The sequence below is a fragment of the Globicephala melas genome, chromosome 15 (assembly GCF_963455315.2).
Source record: "Globicephala melas chromosome 15, mGloMel1.2, whole genome shotgun sequence".
Lineage (NCBI taxonomy): Eukaryota > Metazoa > Chordata > Mammalia > Artiodactyla > Delphinidae > Globicephala > Globicephala melas.
In genome coordinates this window covers 14291217-14312385 of record NC_083328.1, presented here as the reverse complement: position 1 = coordinate 14312385, position 21169 = coordinate 14291217, and the positions used below count along the sequence as shown (strand labels likewise).

Here is a 21169-nt window from a genome sequence, read left to right as displayed (position 1 = left end):
GGTGCAGCCACTATGGAGAACAGCTGGGGCACGTCCCTCACAGCCCCCCACGTTAATGACCATCATGAGGGCAGGTGTTTCCCTTTAATAAACCAGCAGGTGGAGCCGTTCTGGCCTAAGGATTAGCAATCACTAGCTGGGGCTGGGAGCAAGTAGGGTGTAGGGGAAGCAGGGGCTGGTCAAGCAGAGGATGTACAAAGAGCAAGAAAACAGCCTGACCAAACACACGGCAGAGGTTTAGTTGTTGGTTCCTTTGATAGTAGCGTTCTTTTCAGAAATATCAGGGAGGTGGTTTCCTTCAACCTCCAGGGAATCAAGCTTGGAATGCCCAGGGACCTTGATAACTGGCCAAAGTGGCTGGCATAATCTTGCTGGTAAAATGAACGGCTCTTTTGCTCTTTTAAGATCAACACTATTAAACCACGTCACAAAAAAGCTGAAGTTAAAATTTTTAACTTTACAATTGAGGGTGAATGAACTGGTTGGTTAGCCCATGTCTGCTACTTCACTTACTGAATGAGTGTCCTAAAAATAAAATATTAATATCCTGATACTTATACTAAATCCTGGACCCTGAAATGGAATCCTGCCCCCAGACCCTTATTTAACTTCACATTCTCCATCTGTAAAGGATGTATAAAAACAGGAGAACTTTGTAGACAGTCAGGGAAATGAAATGATATCTGAAAAACACTCAAGACACACAATTACTATTTGCTTTGTACTAATGGAAAGTACTGAATTGCCAACACATGCAGGGAAAATTTAGCTGTATTTGTTATTTTGTTTGGGCACAACTTGGTAAAGAAATTGCTCAGAATAGTTTCTCTGAAGAGCTTTGGGTACACTTACTATCATTTGCAAACCTTGGAAAAGGACTTAATTTTTATTGAAGGGAGCTGGAATCAGAAAATGGAACTTCTGAAATGAATCTGTAAAATAATAAAGAAGTCAGAGAAAAGTCTGTCATTTGATATTGTTTGGTCCTTTAAAAAGGGAAATATTTCCTATAAAGACATTTAATGCCAAGGCGGAGGGGGTGCGAGAGGGGTGGATTGGGAGTTTGGGATTAGCAGATGCAAACTTGTATATACAGAATGGATAAACAACAATGTCCTACTGGAATTCCCTGGCGATCCAGTGCTTAGGACTCCACACTCTCACTGCTGAGGGCCCAGGTTCAATCCCTGGTTGGGGAACTAAGATACCACAAGCTGCACGGCATGGCCAAGAAAAAAAAAAGTCCTATATAGCACAGGGAATTATCTATATTCAATATCCTGTTTTAAACCATAATGGAAAAGAATATGAAAAAGAATGTATCTATAACTGAATCACTTTGCTGTACAGCAGTAATTAACACAACATTGTAAATCAACTATACGTCCATAAAAAATTAAAAAAAAAAGAATGTAAGTGACCCATGAGCTCTTTGGGGGTGTTATGGTATGAAGTAAAGAGAAATGGCAAATTACCTGTCACCCCTGCCTGCCTCTCTGCCTCACACCATGGCTTTTGAGAGAGGTGCAGGAAGTTAAACATGGGGTGTTAGATGTCATGAGGCAGACGGCTGGGTAATAGGTGAGTAGCTGCATACTCTGCATTTCAGATTTTACAAGTGTGTATTGGAAATCACGATCAATTTATGAGGAGGAGGAAAGTGGACTCTATTGAGATGCAGCAAATGAAAACAGGCTAAGGAAATAAAGGCTCAGAATAAAGTGAATTTTAATTCTCTTAAAAAAAAATCTGTGTTTTGCACTCCACTTTGTTTCTGCACCATTTGCTGGCTATTCCTGAAGGAGAAGGACTAATTTTAAAAACTGAAATGTGTTCTGAAATGTTAAATATCTCCCTGCTCAGAAATCTAATTTAACACAGTAACTTATCTCAAAGAGGCTTCCCTTTTTCGAACGTTCCTACACTGTTGGTGGAAATGTAAGTTGGTGCAGACACTGTGGAAAACAGTTTGGAAGTTCCTCAGAAAACTAAAAACAGAATTACCATATGATCCAGCAATCCCACGCCTGGGCATATATATCCAGACAAAACTTTAATTCAAAAAGATACATGCACCCCTGTGTTCATAGCAGCACTATTCACAATAGCCAAAACATGGAAACAACCTAAATGTCCATCGACAGATGAATGGATAAAGAAGATGTGGTACATATATACAATGGAATACTACTCAGCCATAAAAAATGAAATAATGCCATTTGCAGCAACATGGATGGACCTAGAGATGATTGTACTAAGTGAAGTAAGTCAGAAAGAGAAAGAAAATACCACATGATATCACTTATATGTGGAATCTAAAATATGACACAAATGAACCTATATATGAAACAGAACAGACTCACAGACATAGAGAACAGACTTGTGGTTGCCAAGGGGAGGTGCGGTGGGGAGGGATGGGCTGGGAGTTTGGGGTTAGTAGCTGCAAACTATTATATATAGAATGGATAAACAACAAGTTCCTACTGTATAACACAGGGAACTATATTCAATGTCCTGAGATAAACCATAATGGAAAAGGATATAAAAAAGAATTTATATATATGTATAATTGAGTCATTTTGCTGTACAGCAAGAACTAACACAACATTGTAAATCAACTATACTTCAATTAAAAAAAAAAAGATAGGGCTTCCCTGGTGGCGCAGTGGTTGAGAGTCCACCTGCCGATGCAGGTGACACGGTTCGTGCCCTGGTCCAGGAGGATCCCACATGCTGCGGAGCGGCTGGGCCCGTGGGCAATGGCCGCTGAGCCTGCGCGTCCGGAGCCTGTGCTCCGCAACGGGAAAGGCCCGCTTATCACACACACACACACACACACACAAAAGATACTTCCCTTCTTCTAATTGCCTGGTAATAATTTTTGGCCAAAAGTAACATAGTGTGACCATGCAGAAGCAGAATGATACAGGACCTCTGTTTTAAAAAGGAAAATTATGAGATCAGAAATACGGGTCTCCCTTTAAGAAGTGAATCATCTTTAAAATAAAAGGAAACTCTGAATAAGATCACTTTGACCCAAAAGTGCTTGTTAATTCAGATACTGTGCTGTAAAATGGCTTAGTTTTCTGTTGATAAGAAAATAAAATTTACAAGCTCCACAGGACACACCTCAAAGCTCTTCAAGTCTTTCTAGCTTTTATCCTCTAGTTAGCATCACCTATGTGGATAGGGTCCTGTGTGGATGTCTAGGCTTCTGGGCATTTCTCTGTGGAATAGAGAGTTCTTGTCACCTATTGCTCTCAAGAGCAATTTTGGAGACACCAAGTCAGATTTTGACATCCTGTTAGGTAATGATGTCACTTAAACCTCACCCTGTGAGATAGACTGGGTATTTTCTCCATTTTAAAGGTGAAGATATTTAATTTAATTTTTTATTGAAGTATAGTTGATTTACAATGTTGTGTTAATTTCTAGTGTAGAGCAAAGTGATTCAGATATATATATATATATATATATATATATACACTTTTTTTTTTTTTTTTTGGCCGAGTCACACAGCTTGTGGGATCTTAGTTCCCCGACTAGGGATTGAACCCGGGCAGTGAAAGCGCAGACCTCCAGGGAATTCCCTACATACATATATTCTTTTCCATTATGGTTTGTTACAGGATATTGACTATACTTCCCTGTGCTATACAGTAGGACCTTGTTTAGCTATTTCTTATACAGCAGTATCTTCTAATGCTAAATTCCTAATATATCCCCCCACTTCCCCTTTGGTAACCATAAGTTTGTTTTCTTTCTTTTTTAAAAATATATTTATTTAGGCTGCGCCAGGTCTTAGTTGTGGCACATGGGATCTTTGTTGTGGCATGTGAGATCTTTTAGTTGCGGCATGTGAACTCTTAGTTGCAGCATGCATGCGGGATCTAGTTCCCCGACCAGGGATCAAATCCAGGCCCCCTGCCTTGGGAGTGCAGAGTCTTACCCATTGGACCACCAGGGACGTCCCATAAGTTTGTTTTCTATATCTGTCTGTTTCTGTTTTATAAATAAGTTCATTTGTATAATTTGTTTAAATTCCACATACGATATTTGTCTTTCTCTGACTTACTTCACTTAGTATGATCATCTCTAGGTCCACCCATATTGCTGCAAATGGCATGCTTTCATTCTTTTTTATGGCTGAGTAATATTCCATTGTATATATGTACCACATAATTTTTATCCATTCATCTGTTGATGGACATTTAGGTTGCTTCATGTCTTGGCTATTGTATATAGTGCTGCTATGAACACTGGGGTGCATGTATCTTTTCCAATTATAGTCTTCTCCAGATATAAGCAGGATCATATAGTAACTCTATTTTTAGTTTTTTCAGGAACCTCCATACTGTTCTCCATGGTGGCTGCACCAATTTACATTCCCACAAACGTAGGAGGGTTCCCTTTTCAAGGTGAGAATATTTTAAAGGTGAGGGTATTTTCTCCATTTTAAAGGTGAGAAAGCCCATGTTAGACCCTGGGCCCTGGTGCTATGTCCTGCCCATGAGGAAAGCAATGTCTTCTTTTTTTTTTTTTTTGCAGTATGCGGGCCTCTCACTGTTGTGGCCTCTCCCGTTGAGGAGCACAGGCTCCGGACGCACAGGCTCAACGGCCATGGCTCATGGGCCTAGCCGCTCCACAGCATGTGGGATCTTCCAGGACCGGGGCACGAACCCGTGTCCCCTGCATTGGCAGGCGGACTCTCAACCACTGCGCCACCAGGGAAGCCCCAGCAATGTCTTCTTGCTCAGCCACCAGCTTGTTCTGCGGCCGTGAAGGTATATCAGCAAACTTCTCTGAAATAATGTTAAAAACAATATATTGTGCATGTGCTCCGGGATGGGTTTAGGCTTTGCATCCATTATCAGCTCCATTTTACTGATGAGGAAATAAAGGCTCAGAGAGGTGAAGTGATTTGTCAGAGGTCACACAGCTGTTAACTGGAAGAGCTGGGATTACAGTCAGGGTTTTCTGACTCTATACTCCACATCCTTCCTTCTATTGTTTATAAATTTATAGAGCTCCCCAAAAAATGTTCAGAGGGGAAGAAAGAAGAATGAATATAGGCAAAGTTCCACTGTTTTCAGAACAAGAATTCTTTTTTTTTTTTGCTGTCGTTCTTTATCTTTTTCAGTCCTTGTACAAAAACTCAACAGGTTTCAACCCCAAATGATGGTGAAGACTTTTCATTTGAAAAGGGATCTATGAAGGTGGATTTGGGAAATACAGACCTGAAGAGCCTCTCTTTGGAGACTGAAAGACAGAGGCAGAGCTTTGCAAGTCATTGGTCATCAGTGGACCTGTTAGGAGTTGTCCTCTGATGTCTTGGGACTCAAGGCAGGAAGGGTCATGAACACTAACCACGTGGTTTGATTGTTGAGTAGGTCTGGTGTAAAAGGGCCTGGATTTGAGTCCTGGAGCACAGCTGGAGTGAGGGTCCAGGTGTGTAGCCGAGGACTCCAGGTCTCCCTCTGTGTCAATCAGATGGCGGGAGGGAAGGATCCTTAGCTTCTGAAGCAAAAGAACAATGGAAAAACCATAATCCTTCCCAAACGACTTTGTGATCTGGGATGATGACACACAGAACGATGTTTTTCATACTGCAGGTCATGGCGGGCATGAAGAATGATAAAAAAAGAAAAAAGAAAAGTAGTAGAATAGAAAATAATGGAGCATATTAGACACTGCATGTAGTAAGGGTACTTTTTCTTGGAAAAACTTGTATCTCAATGATATACATACACCTAAGCTGAGCCATGATGGAAAATGGAAAATGATATAAAATGGGTTGCTCCAAAAACGAGTAGGCTGCCCTGCTCGTTTGCCCTTCTGTGGTTTACAGTAGGCTAGACTATTTGGAGAAAAGCAAAACGTTCAAAGACTGATTAAAAGGGTTTAAATCTGAGATCCATGCCATGAGACTGAAGGACAAAAAAAATGGGGAAGTTGTTTCATTGGCACTGAATCCCTGGGCTGGACTCAGCCTTGGAGGAGAAGTACGTGAAGAAATGTCAGGGCCAACACACATTGTTTGCCCTGGGGGGAGGTGAACTGCGGTGAGAAGTAGCTGCTCTGCTCCAGTCTCCTATCTTCTGTCTTCACTGGTAGCCTTCCACCATTCCCTGGCTCTGCTTGATTTTTGTTTGAAATTCTCCCCTGGCTTCCCTGCCAGCTGACCTAAGTAACGTTACATCATCCACGCCTCCTAGCACCTGAAGTAGGTGCAGGACCTTATCGTGGAGCAACCCATCTGCACTCTTTCCTGGGCTTTTTGCTCTTGCAACTTGCTTTGTAGGGCCAGGGTCACCTGCTAAGGTCCTGGTCACACAAGGGACAGAGTTTAAGACCTCAGGTTCCCAGAACCATGGAAGTCTCCCACCGTGTCCAAAGGTCGGGGCAGAAGAGAGCCTTGAAAATGAACACTGATGAGACTAAAGATTTAATGTCACTTTAAATGTAACCGAAAAGCTTATTTAAAAAAAAATTCTTCTGTGGCGAATCATTTTATTCCATGAAGCGCTATCCCTTGCCAATTTATTTCTATTTTAAATTGAATGTTTTGATTATTTAATTTCCTTAAAATTTGGGTCCACTAGTATTCAATACACAACAGCTTAAAATTAGTATTTCCTTATTCTTTGAAAACTTGCACCCCAAAATATGCCACTTGGGCATATTGATTATTTTGGATTATAGTTAAGAAACGGTCAGTGCAAGGACACTCTGACTTCTTTTGTTCCCCTGAAAGTAGGAAATAAATCTCTCATGTGAAAGGTGTCCTTTCTGTACCAGGAGGGTGGAAGGCCTCCTTATCACCAGAGACAGGGAATTCAGGGCCCCGAAGGCTGTATAAACAAACCTTGTTACTTCACTAATTTGCTACCCCAAGCCCAAACACCTTTGTCTCGTCAATTCTTCACAAATTTATTGTTTCCTTGTCTAAAAGGTATAAAGCTGCCTGCTTCGGTCACTTACTTTGAGTCTCATATTTTTGTATGAGTTCCCACGTATATGAAATGAAATCTGTTTTTCTCCTGTTAATCTGCCTTGTGTCAGTTTAATGATCCAACCAGCTAAAGAACCCAGAAGAAAAAGTCTTCCTCCCCTACACCTCCAAAAGAGGTAAAAGAATGGGATTAAACTGTAACACATTGTTCTGTAATGTGTTTCCCTTCCTCCAACCCTTCCCCCCGCCTCCACTTTTATTGTCTTGGACGTTATGTAATATTATAGGTCTCTATAGGACACACAGGTAGGTACGTCTCATTTGTAAAAACTACCTAATTCTTCACAATAAGGAAGTATTGCAATTTATTAATACTTACGTGTTACGGATGGTTATTTTCAGGTCTTCCAAAGCAGAAAACATCTCTGTATGTATATCCTTAGAATTTAGATACATTTATTTCTGGAGGATAGATACCTAAATGTAAGGTATACATATTTAAAATTTTAAAGATACCACCAGGTTATTTTCCTAAATGTCTGTAGCAATTTATACTTCCATCAGTAAATGTGTGAAAGTGGTGGTCCCTCCGCCCCCATCCTTGACAGTATCAGAATTTTTTAACTTTTCCTCAATATGATGGATGGAAAATTATTTTTCATTATTTTGCATTTCTCTGAGAGAAGGTGATCATCTTATTTTGCATTTATTTCTAGTGCTTGGGGCTGAGCATAAGACTATTTTATTGGTTTGTCCTGACTTGCTGGCATTCCACCTGACTTAAATGTTCCATGTATTTTCTTTCAATCATATTTTCTCTGAACTTTCTTGAAGTATCTTTTGTCATTCGGAAATTTCACTTTTTTGGGTTGTTAAATCCTTCAGTATTTTCCTTTATAATTTCCAGGTTTCTATTTTCCTTAAGAAAGCCTCTTTTACTCTTAGGGTAAAATATTTTCCTATATTTTTGAACACTTTATTGTCTATATTTTCTCATGCCTTTATTTTTACACTTAGCTCTATAATTCATGTAAAATTAATTTTCTTTATGTTATGATGTAGGAGTTTGGCTCTATTAGACAGATAGCCAATTATACAGATGTCTTTGAGCGAATCACCCATTTTTTGCTCATCGTATTGAAACATCCATAATCTACAGTTTCTACTTCTTTTGTAACACATTAGCACAAACTTAGCAGTTTAAAATACACAAACTTGTTACCTTATGGTTCTGTATGTCGGAAGCCGGGTTCAGATCTAACTGGACTAAAATCACGGGGTCGGCTGTGTCCGTCCTGGGAGCTCTTAGGCGAGAATCCATTTCCTCACTATCTCAGGCTGTTGGTAGAATTTAGTTCCTTTCAGGCCCCCATTTCCTTGATGGCTGTCAGCTGAGGGTCCTTCCCAGCTTCTGGAAGCTGCCTGCGTTGTTTGGGTCGTGGTTCCGTTCCTCCATCTTCGACGCCAGCAATAGTGGGTGAGTATCCCGCTTCAAATCTCTCCTGCCCCTTCTCCCATCCTTACTTCTCTCTGAGCCACTCGTTCTGCTTTCCTTGTCCATTTTTATTTTATTATTATTTTAAAATCTAAGTTTCCTTTATTTTATTTGTTTTTATTATTTTTGGCTGCATTGGGTCTTTGTTGCTGCGCGCGGGCTTTCTCTAGTTGCGGCGAGCAGGGGCTACTCTTTGTTGCGGTGCACAGGCTTCTCATTGCAGTGGCTTCTCTTGTTGCAGAGCACGGGCCCTAGGCACGGGGGCTTCAGTAGTTGTGGCTCGTGGGCTCTAGAGTGCAGGGTCAGTAGTTGTGGCACACGGGCTCAGTAGCTGTGGCTCGCGGGCTCTAGAGCGCAGGCTCAGTAGTTGTGGCGCACGGGCTTAGTTGCTCTGCGGCATGTGGGATCTTCCCGGACTAGGGCTCGAACCCGTGTTCCCTGCGTTGGCAGGCGGATTCTTAACCACTGCATCACCAGGGAAGCCCCTTTTAACTGTTTTTTACTCAAAAGAAAAATCCCAAATGCAGTGATGACGAGCCCTTTAAAAAATAATATTCTATACTATTATGAAATCTTAATTATGGCAGCATGTTCAACACAATTATTGAACACCTGAACTATCACCATATCTCTGAGAAAATCAGGCGGTTATCATTCAAGTTTTACACAATTATCTCTTTATACAAATTTCACTAAGAAATGCTTTCTTTATTCCCTTTTGTCATGCCAATACATGTCCAAAATCTTTCTATAATCTGCAAAGTTTTAACTGTAAAACCACAAACTATTTTACCTTGATTACATGCAAGATTCCTAGTCTTGATCCTACCTCTGCACGACAGTAATAAATAAGCTTGTGGCCCTTTTTCCTTGAAAAGTATGCCAACTATGCTCGTCTGCCACAGGAAGAGTGCCACTCAAGAAACTTTTGGCATTCAAGTGTATCACCAGATGGAAAAATCTCCTAAGATATGAATAGCACTGAGTGTAGAAGACAGCTCTGTTCCTCTCTGCAGTAAAAATGACTCTGTTCTTTTCAATTCCACAACCCATTTATCTCCATTCTCTACCAACCAAAAATATGTAGGAATTTGGTGAAACTGGTGACTCTTCCTCTGGGGTGTTTGGAAGTGGGCCCTGGGCCATTCAAGTACACGTGCTCAGAGTGTTGTAAAACTGTTAGGTCAGGACTATACTTTTAGCTCAGAAGAACTGTTGCTGCTATAAAATTACATTTAGACTCGTTAATTTTGTAGGTACCATTAATATACATGTGGAGATGAAAATCAATGGCCTTCATCATCCCAGACATTAAATGCTGTTAGTGGCAAACTATTTATCCACGATCACCTCTAATATGCTGCAGCAGAAATGTATTTTCAAATAATCAATACCTTGAAATTTCAGTAATTTAAGAGCAAGTACACAAAAAATTCTAAATAAGGAAATGCACTACTACCAAAATCATAGGGACCTCATGATGTGGGCTTAAGGGTAGCATGCAGGTTAAAATCATGTGTGTGGCTACTGTTTACAATAATGAGTGCTGCTACCCAATTTCCCCTATCACAGCCCCACAGAATATGTGCGTATGACACCCTGGGGTAAATGTGAGTGGCTGCTTGCAGGCAGAGATAAAAGCCCTCAGGACTGAGGGGATCTGTGCAGACACAAACCACCAGCGGCACAGCAGCATGCATGGGTATGAACGGTGGGAGGCTCTGGCTTAGCTGACAAAAACTCAGTCAAGCTTTAAAGATGGATTTGAAAAAGTCATTACCTGTCCTCACTTCTGATGGCATGGACCCCCACCGAGAGAGGATGCTTATAACTCCACAGACACTTATTCCACAACTACCAGGTCCAAACCATGGAGGGATACACATAGCTGGCTAACCTCCTGCCCTTGAGCTGCTCACAATCTAGCGTGCCAGGAAGGTGTTTAAGCAGCTCTCTATAACACAAGGTAGGGCAAAAATCAAGGTCAACCAGGGAATTTCAAAGTGGTATGAGGTTACATAAGCTGGAACAAATAGTTGTGTATGGGTACAAGGGAAACTTCAAAGAAAAGAGCTCTGCTAATGGAAAGGTTTAATTCTGAAACGTCATTCTGGCCAAATGTACACAATAAAGCTTGCGTTGAAAAAGCAAAATAAACCGATAATCCTTAAGGTAATCCATTATAGCAGTGCTACTGGGAAGATAATCATGAACCAAACTTTTTAACCACTTCTGAATAACGAGATTAATATAAGGTAGAAAATTTTTTATTTTTTATAGGTTCAGAAACATGACTCTGATTTACATTTGACAATTCTTGAAGTTCCAGCTTTTTAGAAGAAATGAGTATGAGAATGGGAAAAAACTTAAGGCAATGTTATGGTAACATTTATCTTTTTTCTATTCAAGATGCAGCTCTTGAACATTTTTAGTAATTATGACTTTCGACCTGAAACGTTGCTTTAACTGTTTAAGCTAGAAATAAAGTGTAAACTTCATTGGTTAAAATAATTTCCTGGGACTTCAAGTTTAGATCATTTTTGTAAAACAACAAACTATGTAAGTAAAATGGAATCAGTGAGGGGGTCATCTTGAAGACTGTATCTGAACAGTAGTTTAATTTCACCGTTAAAGAAAGTGTGTCTTAAGAATATTTCTTCCAACACTATGAGAAAAATGTTTGACTTCAATCAACCAATCAGAAACTGTTCAAGTCAAGAACTCTTTTTCACTTAAAAACTTCTGTGCATAAAATACATCTGTATGGGGCCTTCCCTGGTGGCGCGGTGGTTGAGAGTTCGCCTGCCGATGCAGGGGACACGGGTTCGTGCCCCGGTCCGGGAGGATCCCACGTGCCGCGGAGCGGCTGGGCCCATGAGCCATGGCCGCTGAGCCTGCGCGTCCGGAGCCTGTGCTCTGCAACGGGAGAGGCCGCAGCAGTGGGAGGCCCACGTATCACAAAAAAAAATAATAATAATAAAAAATAAAAATACATCTGTATGTTTATTTTGAGGAAAACCCTACTTTGTATTCTAGACTATCTCTTTTGAGGATAAGTAGATTTAAAAAAACTTGCACATTGTCTATTTAAGTGTTCAAATACTAAAACACTCAAGTTCAATTACATCCCAAATAATATCTCTAAGGTTTATCAGGTATTTAACAGAACAGGCCCTGTTCTGAGCACTCCTCCTCCTGACTTGTTTAATCCTGCTAAGAACTCTCCCATCCTACCAGACAAGAGGCAGAGAAAAGAAAAAGGTAGGAAGCTGTCTAGAAATACAAGCCATAGTTTAACAAAAATAAACAGTGGTTTTATTGATTACGTATATTTTCAACTCTAGTAATATATATTATAAACTTTAAGAATTAGAATAAATGGCTGTATTTTTTACCAAGAATAATCTAGGCTATGGCAGCATGTTTGATGAACATTATTGAAGTCCTGCACAGTCATCATCTATCTATTTTTCAGAAAATCAAGAAGTCATCATCCAAGCTTTGTATTAGGTCACGAGACAGTTACCCCTATACACACATTTCATTAAGTAGAAATAAGACATTACACATTTTCTTTTTTGGCAAATCCTCCCTTTCTGTCATACAGATATATCCTCCCAAAGTTGTTTTCTTATAATGTACAAAACTTATTTTTTATCCACAAGAGTTGTGTCAAATAACTTTCACCCTGGAAAGCTCAAAGGCATGAGGCAGTAACAAAATGCTACTCTGGACTCTGTATTTCACTTTTGCCTAAAACCCTATTTGATAATTAAAACTAAATGAATCCCACATTATAATACTTACGTAGGAAAGTCTTTTTGTGTACATGTTTGCCACAAAGATGGAAAGTGTCAACTCATCTGAGCAAGTATTTGGCAGATCACAGAAAGAAAACAGGGCTGTGGGAAACGCAAACGCTTTAGTGTTTGACAGCTGAAGAGACTGATGACTGTCACTCCAATTTCTCATCTCCTTCTTCCACGTCTTTCAAACTGAGTACTTCCAAAGAGCCTTTGCCTTTTGTCTCCTTTTTTACGAGCTCATCGATTTCTCGGAAGCAGCCGGGGTCGATGAGACACACCTGAAACATTGAACACAGCTGTTGACCACATGAGGAAGAGCAGTACCATAGAATGGACACAGCTTTCACTTCATATGAGACAAACACACCATACATTCCAGGTCTCTCTACAACCACAGATAAGACAACGCACAGGACGGTGGGCTGGGCTCTGGTCCAGCCTCTGCCCTTAGGTATGCACGCAGGCCCCTGTGACAAGGCATTATTCTCCCTACTGAGGACTTCCAGATTCCTCAGCTGTAAAACGAAGTGGTTGGATTAGAAGGCTATGGTCCTTTTCACACTAAAATTTAGCGTTAAAATTTACAGTTCAATGAAATCATCTCTTTGTAGCCACATTTGAAGAAAAAAAAAAAAGAGGTGGAAGGCCTATTTAGAAACCATGTGCAAAGTTTTGCAAAGATTTTAGAACTTCAGAGTGTCAGATGTGTTGTTTTACATCTACAGTGGAAAGGGCAACAGTCCTCTAGAGCTCATTTATTTGTCAAGAAGCTATAAAGCTCTAAGACGTGGGTTTGCAGACAGCTGAATTTACACGATGTCTGAAGCTGCAGGGTGAGGACCCAAAGACATGATGTTTTTGCTGCTTCTTTAAAATGTTCTGTGGTAAATGAGACTGACAAACTTTTAGTCCTAGTTCCAATCTCCTCATTAATAGAAGACTCACTGTAAAATATATTCTCATCGAAAATGAGCATTGACCAAAATCATTTTATCATGAATAATTTAACTAAAAAAGCAAACAAAAAGTGTAAGTGTTCTTAATGACAATTTGGTTCTACGGAGACCTTGACTGTCTTACCTAATTCTAGTTAAGACATTACTGGAAATGTCTTACTGTTCACACCTTCTAAATGTGACAGATTTATGACTAGAGAAATATTTTGGTAACGTGGAAGCAAAGAAACAAGAGTATGTTAATCTTACAATATCTAACTGTTGACCATAGTCTTCACTTTCTATAACCTTGATGAGTGGCTTGAGTTTTTCTTTCAGCTTCTTCCCTTCATTCACTGGAAGAATGAACCGAAGTCTCATGTGAGCACGTTCTATCTTCATTTTCTCCTTTAACTGCTTTATCACTTCCAAAGCCTATCAAGACAAAATTAAAAACGTCTGTAATTTCTTTGCTTCTTCTGCTGCATTACTGCAGAAGGTATTCAAAACAAAGCAGTTTCCACCTAGCTGGACTGGGCAATGGTTTCTTAGATGACATGAAGAACATTAGCAACCACAGGAAAAAAATAGATAAATTGGGCTTCAAGATTAAAACCTTTTGTTCTTCAAAAAACTATCAAGAAAGTGAAAAGACAACCCACAGAATATGACAAAATACTGGCAAATCGTGCATTTGATACGGTACTAGTATCCAAGATATATAAAGAACTCTTACAACTCAATAATGAAGAGACAACTAATCAACTAAAAAATGGTCAAAGGATCTGAAGAGTGATTTCTCCAAAGAAGACAAAGGGTCAATACGCCCATGAAAATATGCGCAAATTATCAGTCATTAGGGAAATGCAAATCAAAACCAGAACAATACCCCCAGGATGGCTATAATCAAGAAGTCGGACAATAACAAACATCACTGAGGATGTGGAGAAACTGGAACCCTTGTACACTGATTGTGGAAATGTAAAATGGCTCAGCTGTTTCGGAAACCGGCCGAGCAATTCCTCAAAAGGTTAATACAGTCACCATATGAGCTAGCAATTCTGTTCCTGTGTATAGAGAAATGGAAACATACGTCCACACAAAAATTTGTAATCAATTTCATAGCAGCATTATTCATGATAGCTAAAAAGTGGGAACAACCCAAATGTCCACCAACTGATGAATGAACAAAAGGTGGTATTTCCATACAATGAACTATTATTCAGTCCTAAGAAGGAAAAAAGTACTGATAGATGCTACAACATGGATTAACCTTGAAAGGGCCACATACTGTATGACTCCATTTATATGAAATGTGCAGAATAGACAAGTCAATAAAAACAGAAATAAAATTTGCAGTTGCCTTATTCCCTCCTTACGAGACAGGGGAATGAGAAGTGACTGCCAACAGGTACAGGGTTTCATTGTGGGGTGATGAAATGTTCTCAAATTAGGTAGCAGGGAAGGGTGCAAAAACTTTGTGAGTATACGACTGAACTGTAGGCTTTAAATGGGTGACTTTTATAGTGTATGTATTATACAAATATTAAAGAAAAATCTAACAACTGAGGTTAAAATGATGCTTTAAAAATCCAAGTTTTATCTTTGTAAAAACATTTTTTACTTTATATTGGAGTATAATTGATTAACAATGATGTGTTAGTTACAGGTGTACAGCAAAGGGATTCAGTTATACCCATACAAGTATCCATTCTTTTTCAAATTCTTTTCCCATTTAGGTTATTACAGAATATTGAGCCAAGCTCCCTGTGCTATACAGTAGGTCCTTGTTGGAAGAATCCAAGTTTTATCTTTAAAGTCTGACTTGGATAGGAAGATGAGAGTCCTAGTATATTTGTGTTTAGTTAAAACAAATTCCATCACTTCTCTCTAAAACCTCCATCGTTCCCCTCCCCTGTACCCAAAACCTCCTCCCACTTGCTTCCAAGTAGTGCCATTTTGTTATTACCGACCAACTATTTTAATGTTTTCCTCAGAGAACACTGATTTTCATGGACACTTTTTGACATTAAAAAACAACTCACCTGCTGTTTTGTACTCTTGTTGGGTTTGACCGAATAGTGGATGTCCTTCATGGCTCTCTCGATAAGGATAACGGTGTACGGTCTCTTTGTTTCAGGGTTCACACATTTGTCGGCCACAATAGTTGCAATGTCCCTAAACATCTGCTCCAGCTGTGTGTGCCGTTCTTTATCTGACACTTGAACCTCTCCTTTAGTTAAAATCTTAAAAAACCCAACAAGTTTAAGAAAAGTAATATCTTTATTCCACACTACTTGTTAACTAACCACAGGAATTAATAACTGGGGAGAAAATTAAATTTCATCCTCTTCAGCTACTGATATTTGGTAATAACTTGAGCTTTGCCTAAAGGGATTATCTTGTTCCAAAATCTTAACTTATTTAGATGGGGAATGGGGTAAAGGTAATCTTAGCAGAGGGTGTAAATGATGAAATACCTGAAAAGGAATTCTATTTTCAGGTATATTACACTAAAAATATATAAATGAACAAAATAATGCAGCTTAGTAGGAAATCTGATTTCTGGAGGCTTTGGCAAAAAATCCAAGTCCTGAATTATTAAAAGTGATGCTGCACGGATCGAATTATTGCACAGTAACTGTTCACTCCAAAAAAATAGTATTTTAAAGTTTAACATACCTGTAATCTAATATCTAATACTACTGGATATTAGGGTCAATTGTGCTGCAACTGTTAGAACCCACCTGCTTACAGATTTCAGTCTGGTCATCTGTTCCAAACGCACTGATGAGATCTTCCTTCTTTGCAACCTGACCTTTAGAGACATTTACAAACACTGAGTGGGTCTGCAGAACTTCATCAAGGTCTTTTTCCCTTGGGAGGACAGGAGAGAAAGTCCTAAGTGAGTATGCTTGAAACTTCGAAGTTCATTCACATTTAAATACAAGAAGGCGTCGATATGAATAGTAAGAAACAACAAATACTCCTAAATGACCCTCGGTTCCAGGGGACCATTTTGTAACCCAGAACTCCATTTGTATTCGCAGTTACTCAGAGGTGAAAAACGTCGCGGGAGTCTGTGTGCCATCACTGAAGGGTGGGGTCCGGCTGCTGCCAAGGAATTCCAGCCCCTAGATGGCAGCAGTGAAGAACTTATACGCACTTCGGTGCAACTACTGGGCTGAGATCTGTGACAAACGCACGAATTATAGAAGCACACGGAAAACTAGGCCCTTTGCCTTTATCATTATTCTGACGAAAGGACCACAGTTATGGGGGTTTCTTGGCTGTGGCTTTTATGACACCCGGGAAGCAAAGTAAAACCAAGCCCCAAACCAAACCGACCAAACAAAAAAAAAGGGAACGTCTGGTTTAGACCCTAAGCCCGGGCAGCAGGAGTAGGTTTCCCATTTCCTTCCCTGGCGAGACACCAGCTAGGCCCATTCGTTAGACGACCAAAGGAGGCCGCCTTTGAGGCTACCAGCTCCGGCCAGGGCCCAGAGGGAGAGTGTCACTCACACGCCGCTCCGCCAGCCCACGACTTTGTTTTTGTAGCAGGCGATTTCGAAGCGCTTCCCGGCTCGCTTCATTCGTACTACGGCCACATTGGTCAGGCGGATCTGGTTGGTGGGGGTGAAGATCGACATCGTGGCCGCTCACAGACCTTGGGTCCGGCGAACCAAGGCAAACCTGCGCTGCCGGCCTGAGAGCTAACTGAGCCTCGATATAACCACCCGGCGGCGCGTGGCACAGTAACGCCCGCAGACTGCGCAGCGCCGTTACTAACTCGGCCGAAACGATCCACCCACGCAACTTACTGCGCAGGCGTCAGGTGTTAAGAAAACCGGGCGAGGAGGAGGGAGCTAGAACGCCTGCGCATTGTGGCTTTTACGACACTGCTCCACGCCCGGAAAGAGTGGGTCTCTTCCTTGACGTAATTTTCTTTCCGGAATGAACGAAAGAGCTCTGATTGGTTGGTGGAGCTAATGTTTGGTGACCGGGTGGAAACTCAGTGCCGGGCACCTCACAGTTCCGCGGAGTTCCGGGCCACGCCCACATTACCCTTTCGTTATAGAAAAGTTTTAACACAAAAAACGTAGAGAAAAAAGTGTAATGAACTGCCATGTACCCATCACCCCGCTTCAACAATTATCAACATTTTGCCGTTCTTGTTTCATTTTCCCTCTTTTTTTTTGTTGGAGTATTTTAAAGCAAATCATCATAAAGTTTTAGCTTTAAATACTTCAGTCTAAACTCCTAACAAATACACCCAACGAGATTAACCATAATTCCTTAATAGCGTCTCATTGCTAGTCCATAATCAAATTTCCCCTAAATAATGCCTTTTTACAGTCGGTGTGTTTCAAATGAGATTCAAACAGGCTCACATATTGCATTCGGTTGGCGATGCCCTTAGTTTCTTAACGCCGACTTTCCCTCCCCCACCCCCTCCTTTTTTTGCCTGCTTCTCTCCAGATTCGCCCCTAACTCTCAAGCGCGGATTCCTGAGCCGCAGGCAGCGCTCCCGCTTCCTCGCCGGGAGCTCTGGGCGGTGCTTTTCTCTGGGCCCGCCCCCTTCCGCCTCTGAGCCAATCCGGACAGGTCTGCGAGTGGCATGGCTGCCCCCAGGTCCTCCGACTGTGGGCGCCCAGCTAATGCTGTGAGGTATTTCTGGTGGTCTCCCAGTATCCACGCCGGACAATAAGTTTTTTAGGTCCGCAGTCCTGGTGTCTTGTCGGGCCGCAGGGCTCGGGCTCTGAGGAGAATGGGTAAGGTCCACAGGCGGGTAAGGTTCGTGGGGTGGGAAGGGAGGAAACCGTTTTTCTGAGACCCTCGGGCCCCTTCCTCCAGAGTATGTTGCCCTTGTCAGCCCGGGACCGGTGCCGCTGGGGGCAAGGGAGGACTGATCCCTGCTCGTGACCTGGCTTTTGCCTTTTCAGGCTAGGAGATGAGTTTAGAACTATGCTTCTAACCTCAAGCAAAAGACAGAAAACTTTCTCCCCCTTACCCACGTGTGTTGAGGACTTTTGGTCCTTTCCAGGAGTAGCACCTGTAAACCTCAAATCTTAGACCTCGCCTTTTGAAATTACCCCCAGGTTCAGCATTTGAGTCCAGGTCCATCCATATCTCCCTTAAAAAAAACTGGGACTTGAGGTCAATTATTTGAGAACCCTTTGCAAGTAGATGTGGGTCTCTAAAAATAAAATTAAAAAAAAGAGGAATACGTTTAGTAGTATTTTTCTTATGGAGCAGCGTAACAAAGCAAAATTAACTCATAATTCCACATAAAGTGTTTTGACTTTATGTTCCCTTCTTTTCCAAACGCTATATTCAAATGAAGATAAAATTTTATATTCTTGTTTTGAATTAGCATTATCATGACAATTATATTACATATCACAGTGTCTTGTTTTTATTAGAGTTGCTTTTTATAGATTTCTTAGCGGGGTTGTTGAATATGAAGGTTGGTTTTTCTTTTTCTTTTTTTTCTTAAATAAGAATGGATATCATTGTATATGTAACTTCAAATAAAATTACTTATATGTGTCATTTTAAATTTAGATCCTTCTTTGGATATGTGGGACTTCTCATCTTTAATATCGTTATGGATAAACAGGTTTTACATATATTTGGGCTTTGCCTTTGGCTTTAGCCTTTGGATTTGTTTCCAGATTGTCATCAGAAAGCAGGTAAGTGGAGTTACTTTTTTTTTTTTAATATTTATTTATTTATTTATTTTTGGCTGTGTTGAGTCTTCGTTGCGTGTGGGCTTTCTCTAGTTGCGGCGAGTGGGGGCTACTCTTTGTTGTGGTGCGCGGGCTTCTCATTGTAGCTTCTCATGTTACGGAGCATGGGCTCTAGGCACGCAGGCTTCAGTAGTTGCGGCATGCAGGCTCAGTAGTTGTGGCACACGGGCTTAGTTGCTCCGTAGCCTGTGGGATCCTCCCGGGCCAGGGCTTGAACCCGTGTCTCTTGCATTAGCAGGTGGATTCTTTACCACTGTGCCACCAGGGAAACCCAAGTGGAGTTACTTTTTCTAGGAGAGTATTTGGCATCAAATTTTATAGACAATGCAGAGTGCAGATTTTCTAAGGCTTCCAGAAAAATATAGAAATTCTAAAAGGAACTTTCGATCACTTTTATGTTTGGTCTTTAGAAATAGTTTTTCAATGCCAAAAAATTTTTCTTGTCAGGTTTTATAGACTAAGTTATTTACCTTTTCTTTGATGGGCTGTGGAAGTCTCATTGTTAAGATACAGGAAGGTTTTGTAATGAAAAATTAAACTTTTGCAAAAACCCCAAATCTGCTTAGCACCCTTAAGGGGTAGTAGTGTTCTCTTTTCCTTCCAGTAATTAAGAATCAGAAAATAAGTTTCTACTATTATTCCACTACAACACATTATGGGTGAAAGTACGTGTAGTTCTATCCTGGAAGGAATGGGAATCATTATAGTCTTAAGAAATGTGGGCCCTGCTTTTAAAAGGACCTAATTATACCAAGGGGTTAATATTTGAGGAGTACAATTGAAAAATTAAGAGAATAATAAAATGGGTCAGTATCTGAGCGGTTGATAATTTTCATTCCTAATGAAGTTGGGAAAATATTCAAACTTGATGGATTTTGTGTTTATTTCAAGAACAAAAACTCACAGGAGAAAACCGTTCCGAAAGCATCTCGGGATTTGATGACAAATGGCTATATCTCTCTTCAAAAGAAGGAAGTCTTTGTGTCTGGAGTGAAGATTTTCTATGGTTCTCAGACTGGCACAGCAAAGGTAAGAACTTATAATGACACTTTTCATTGGGTCTCCTGATCTTTTAAGAAAATTTCTGAAAAGTGTTCTTTAGCAGTGAACTGAATTGGTCTTCTAATCTTTTTTCATCTTTGTTTTTCCTTTTTACAGCATACATTTTTCCTTTCTGGGGTGGTGGGTGAGTTTCATCTCCATTTCAGCTGATTGGGGGTGTCTGGTGGTCACTGTCATGCGGGGTCTTTGTTCTGAAGCTTGCTTCTTGCTCAGCAGAATGGAGACTTGGATTTCCAAGTCCATTACTGGGTATAGAAGTAGGGAAGATAGTGAAAAGTGGCAGCAGTATGTCCAGTATGGGCCCTGACGTTCACAACTTCACACATCTATTTAATGAAATGTATTTTGATTTCTCATAGTGTTAAAAGTGTTAATGATATACATTGAATACTGTGTAGATACCGGCTGCAGATATATAGCTGAAAGATGCTTTAATTGTATCTAGATGCTGCTTGCTTCTTTATTATAAAGGTCACAGCTATTTATTGCTTTCTAGGAAAAGATTCTAAGACTAACATGAAAATGAATTAAAAACAGAATTCCTTGTCATTATTTTGGTAGAGTATTAAAGAGGGTTCTACTGCCTTCTCGTGGATGTTTTGTAGAATACTACTTTTTAAAAGGTTTTTTCAGTATTTTGTTGTGTGTGTCATAATTGAAGGTCACTTATAATTAAGTTCAACCTTAAGCAGCAGAGGCAGGAAACTGGAAGAAACGTTAGAAAGGTATCTGAGCTGCGGAAACAAAGTCTTTTTATGTTATTCATAGAAGATCTCATTCCTAGCCTCTCTTTTATGCCCGCTTTTACGTTTTTTTAAGATCAAATTAATACTTGCAGATGGTAACAAATCCAGGTGTACAGAGGGTTCATAATGAAAAGTACTCTTCAGAGAATCTATTTTAGCTATTGATATTTCTGTTTTTAATTCCTCTGAGGGTTATTTCTTGAACCTCCTTCTGCCATGTTTCTAGATTTATCAAGTTAGATAAAAGTTATTGACTCCTCGTATTAGTCAGTTCCTCATCTCAGCGGCTTAATATTGTTGCCCACATCATTGTTGATATGAGTTAAATGGCCCCCCCTTCTTTTTTTTTTTTTTTTTTTTGCGGTATGCGGGCCTCTCACTGTTGTGGCCTCTCCCGTTGTGGAGCACAGGCTCTGGACGGGC

General features: G+C 40.4%; 2 protein-coding genes and 1 long non-coding RNA gene across 7 annotated transcripts in view; 1 reads left to right on the top strand and 2 right to left on the bottom strand.

Moving 5' to 3' along the window:
• Positions 1–4742: 4742 nt before the first annotated feature.
• Positions 4743–8745, bottom strand: LOC132593482 (uncharacterized). Its single transcript, XR_009559055.1, has 3 exons — positions 8175–8745; positions 7332–7429; positions 4743–5606 (listed from the first exon to the last, which is right to left on the bottom strand). It is a non-coding gene; the product is annotated as an uncharacterized lncRNA (long non-coding RNA).
• A 1953-nt stretch (positions 8746–10698) lies between these two features.
• On the bottom strand, positions 10699–17026 carry SBDS (SBDS ribosome maturation factor). Its single transcript, XM_030871935.3, has 5 exons — positions 16711–17026; positions 15936–16065; positions 15234–15434; positions 13459–13623; positions 10699–12531 (listed from the first exon to the last, which is right to left on the bottom strand). Exons 1-5 carry the CDS (start codon positions 16836–16838, stop codon positions 12403–12405), a joined length of 753 nt encoding a protein of 250 aa, XP_030727795.1. The 5' UTR covers positions 16839–17026; the 3' UTR covers positions 10699–12402.
• Positions 17027–17799: 773 nt separating this feature from the next.
• The window catches only part of LOC115861274 (S-adenosyl-L-methionine-dependent tRNA 4-demethylwyosine synthase TYW1), a 214719-nt gene continuing 211349 nt past the window's right edge, over positions 17800–21169 (top strand). For all 5 annotated transcript variants that reach the window (XR_009559100.1, XM_030871931.2, XM_060285164.1 and 2 more), the window contains exons 1-3: positions 17800–17960; positions 18754–18881; positions 19830–19967. Coding sequence is in view for 4 of the 5 variants with exons in the window: in XM_030871931.2 (XP_030727791.1) it covers positions 17957–17960; positions 18754–18881; positions 19830–19967 (270 nt within the window). In the remaining variant the exon portion in view is untranslated. The remainder of the gene's footprint in view (positions 17961–18753; positions 18882–19829; positions 19968–21169) is intronic.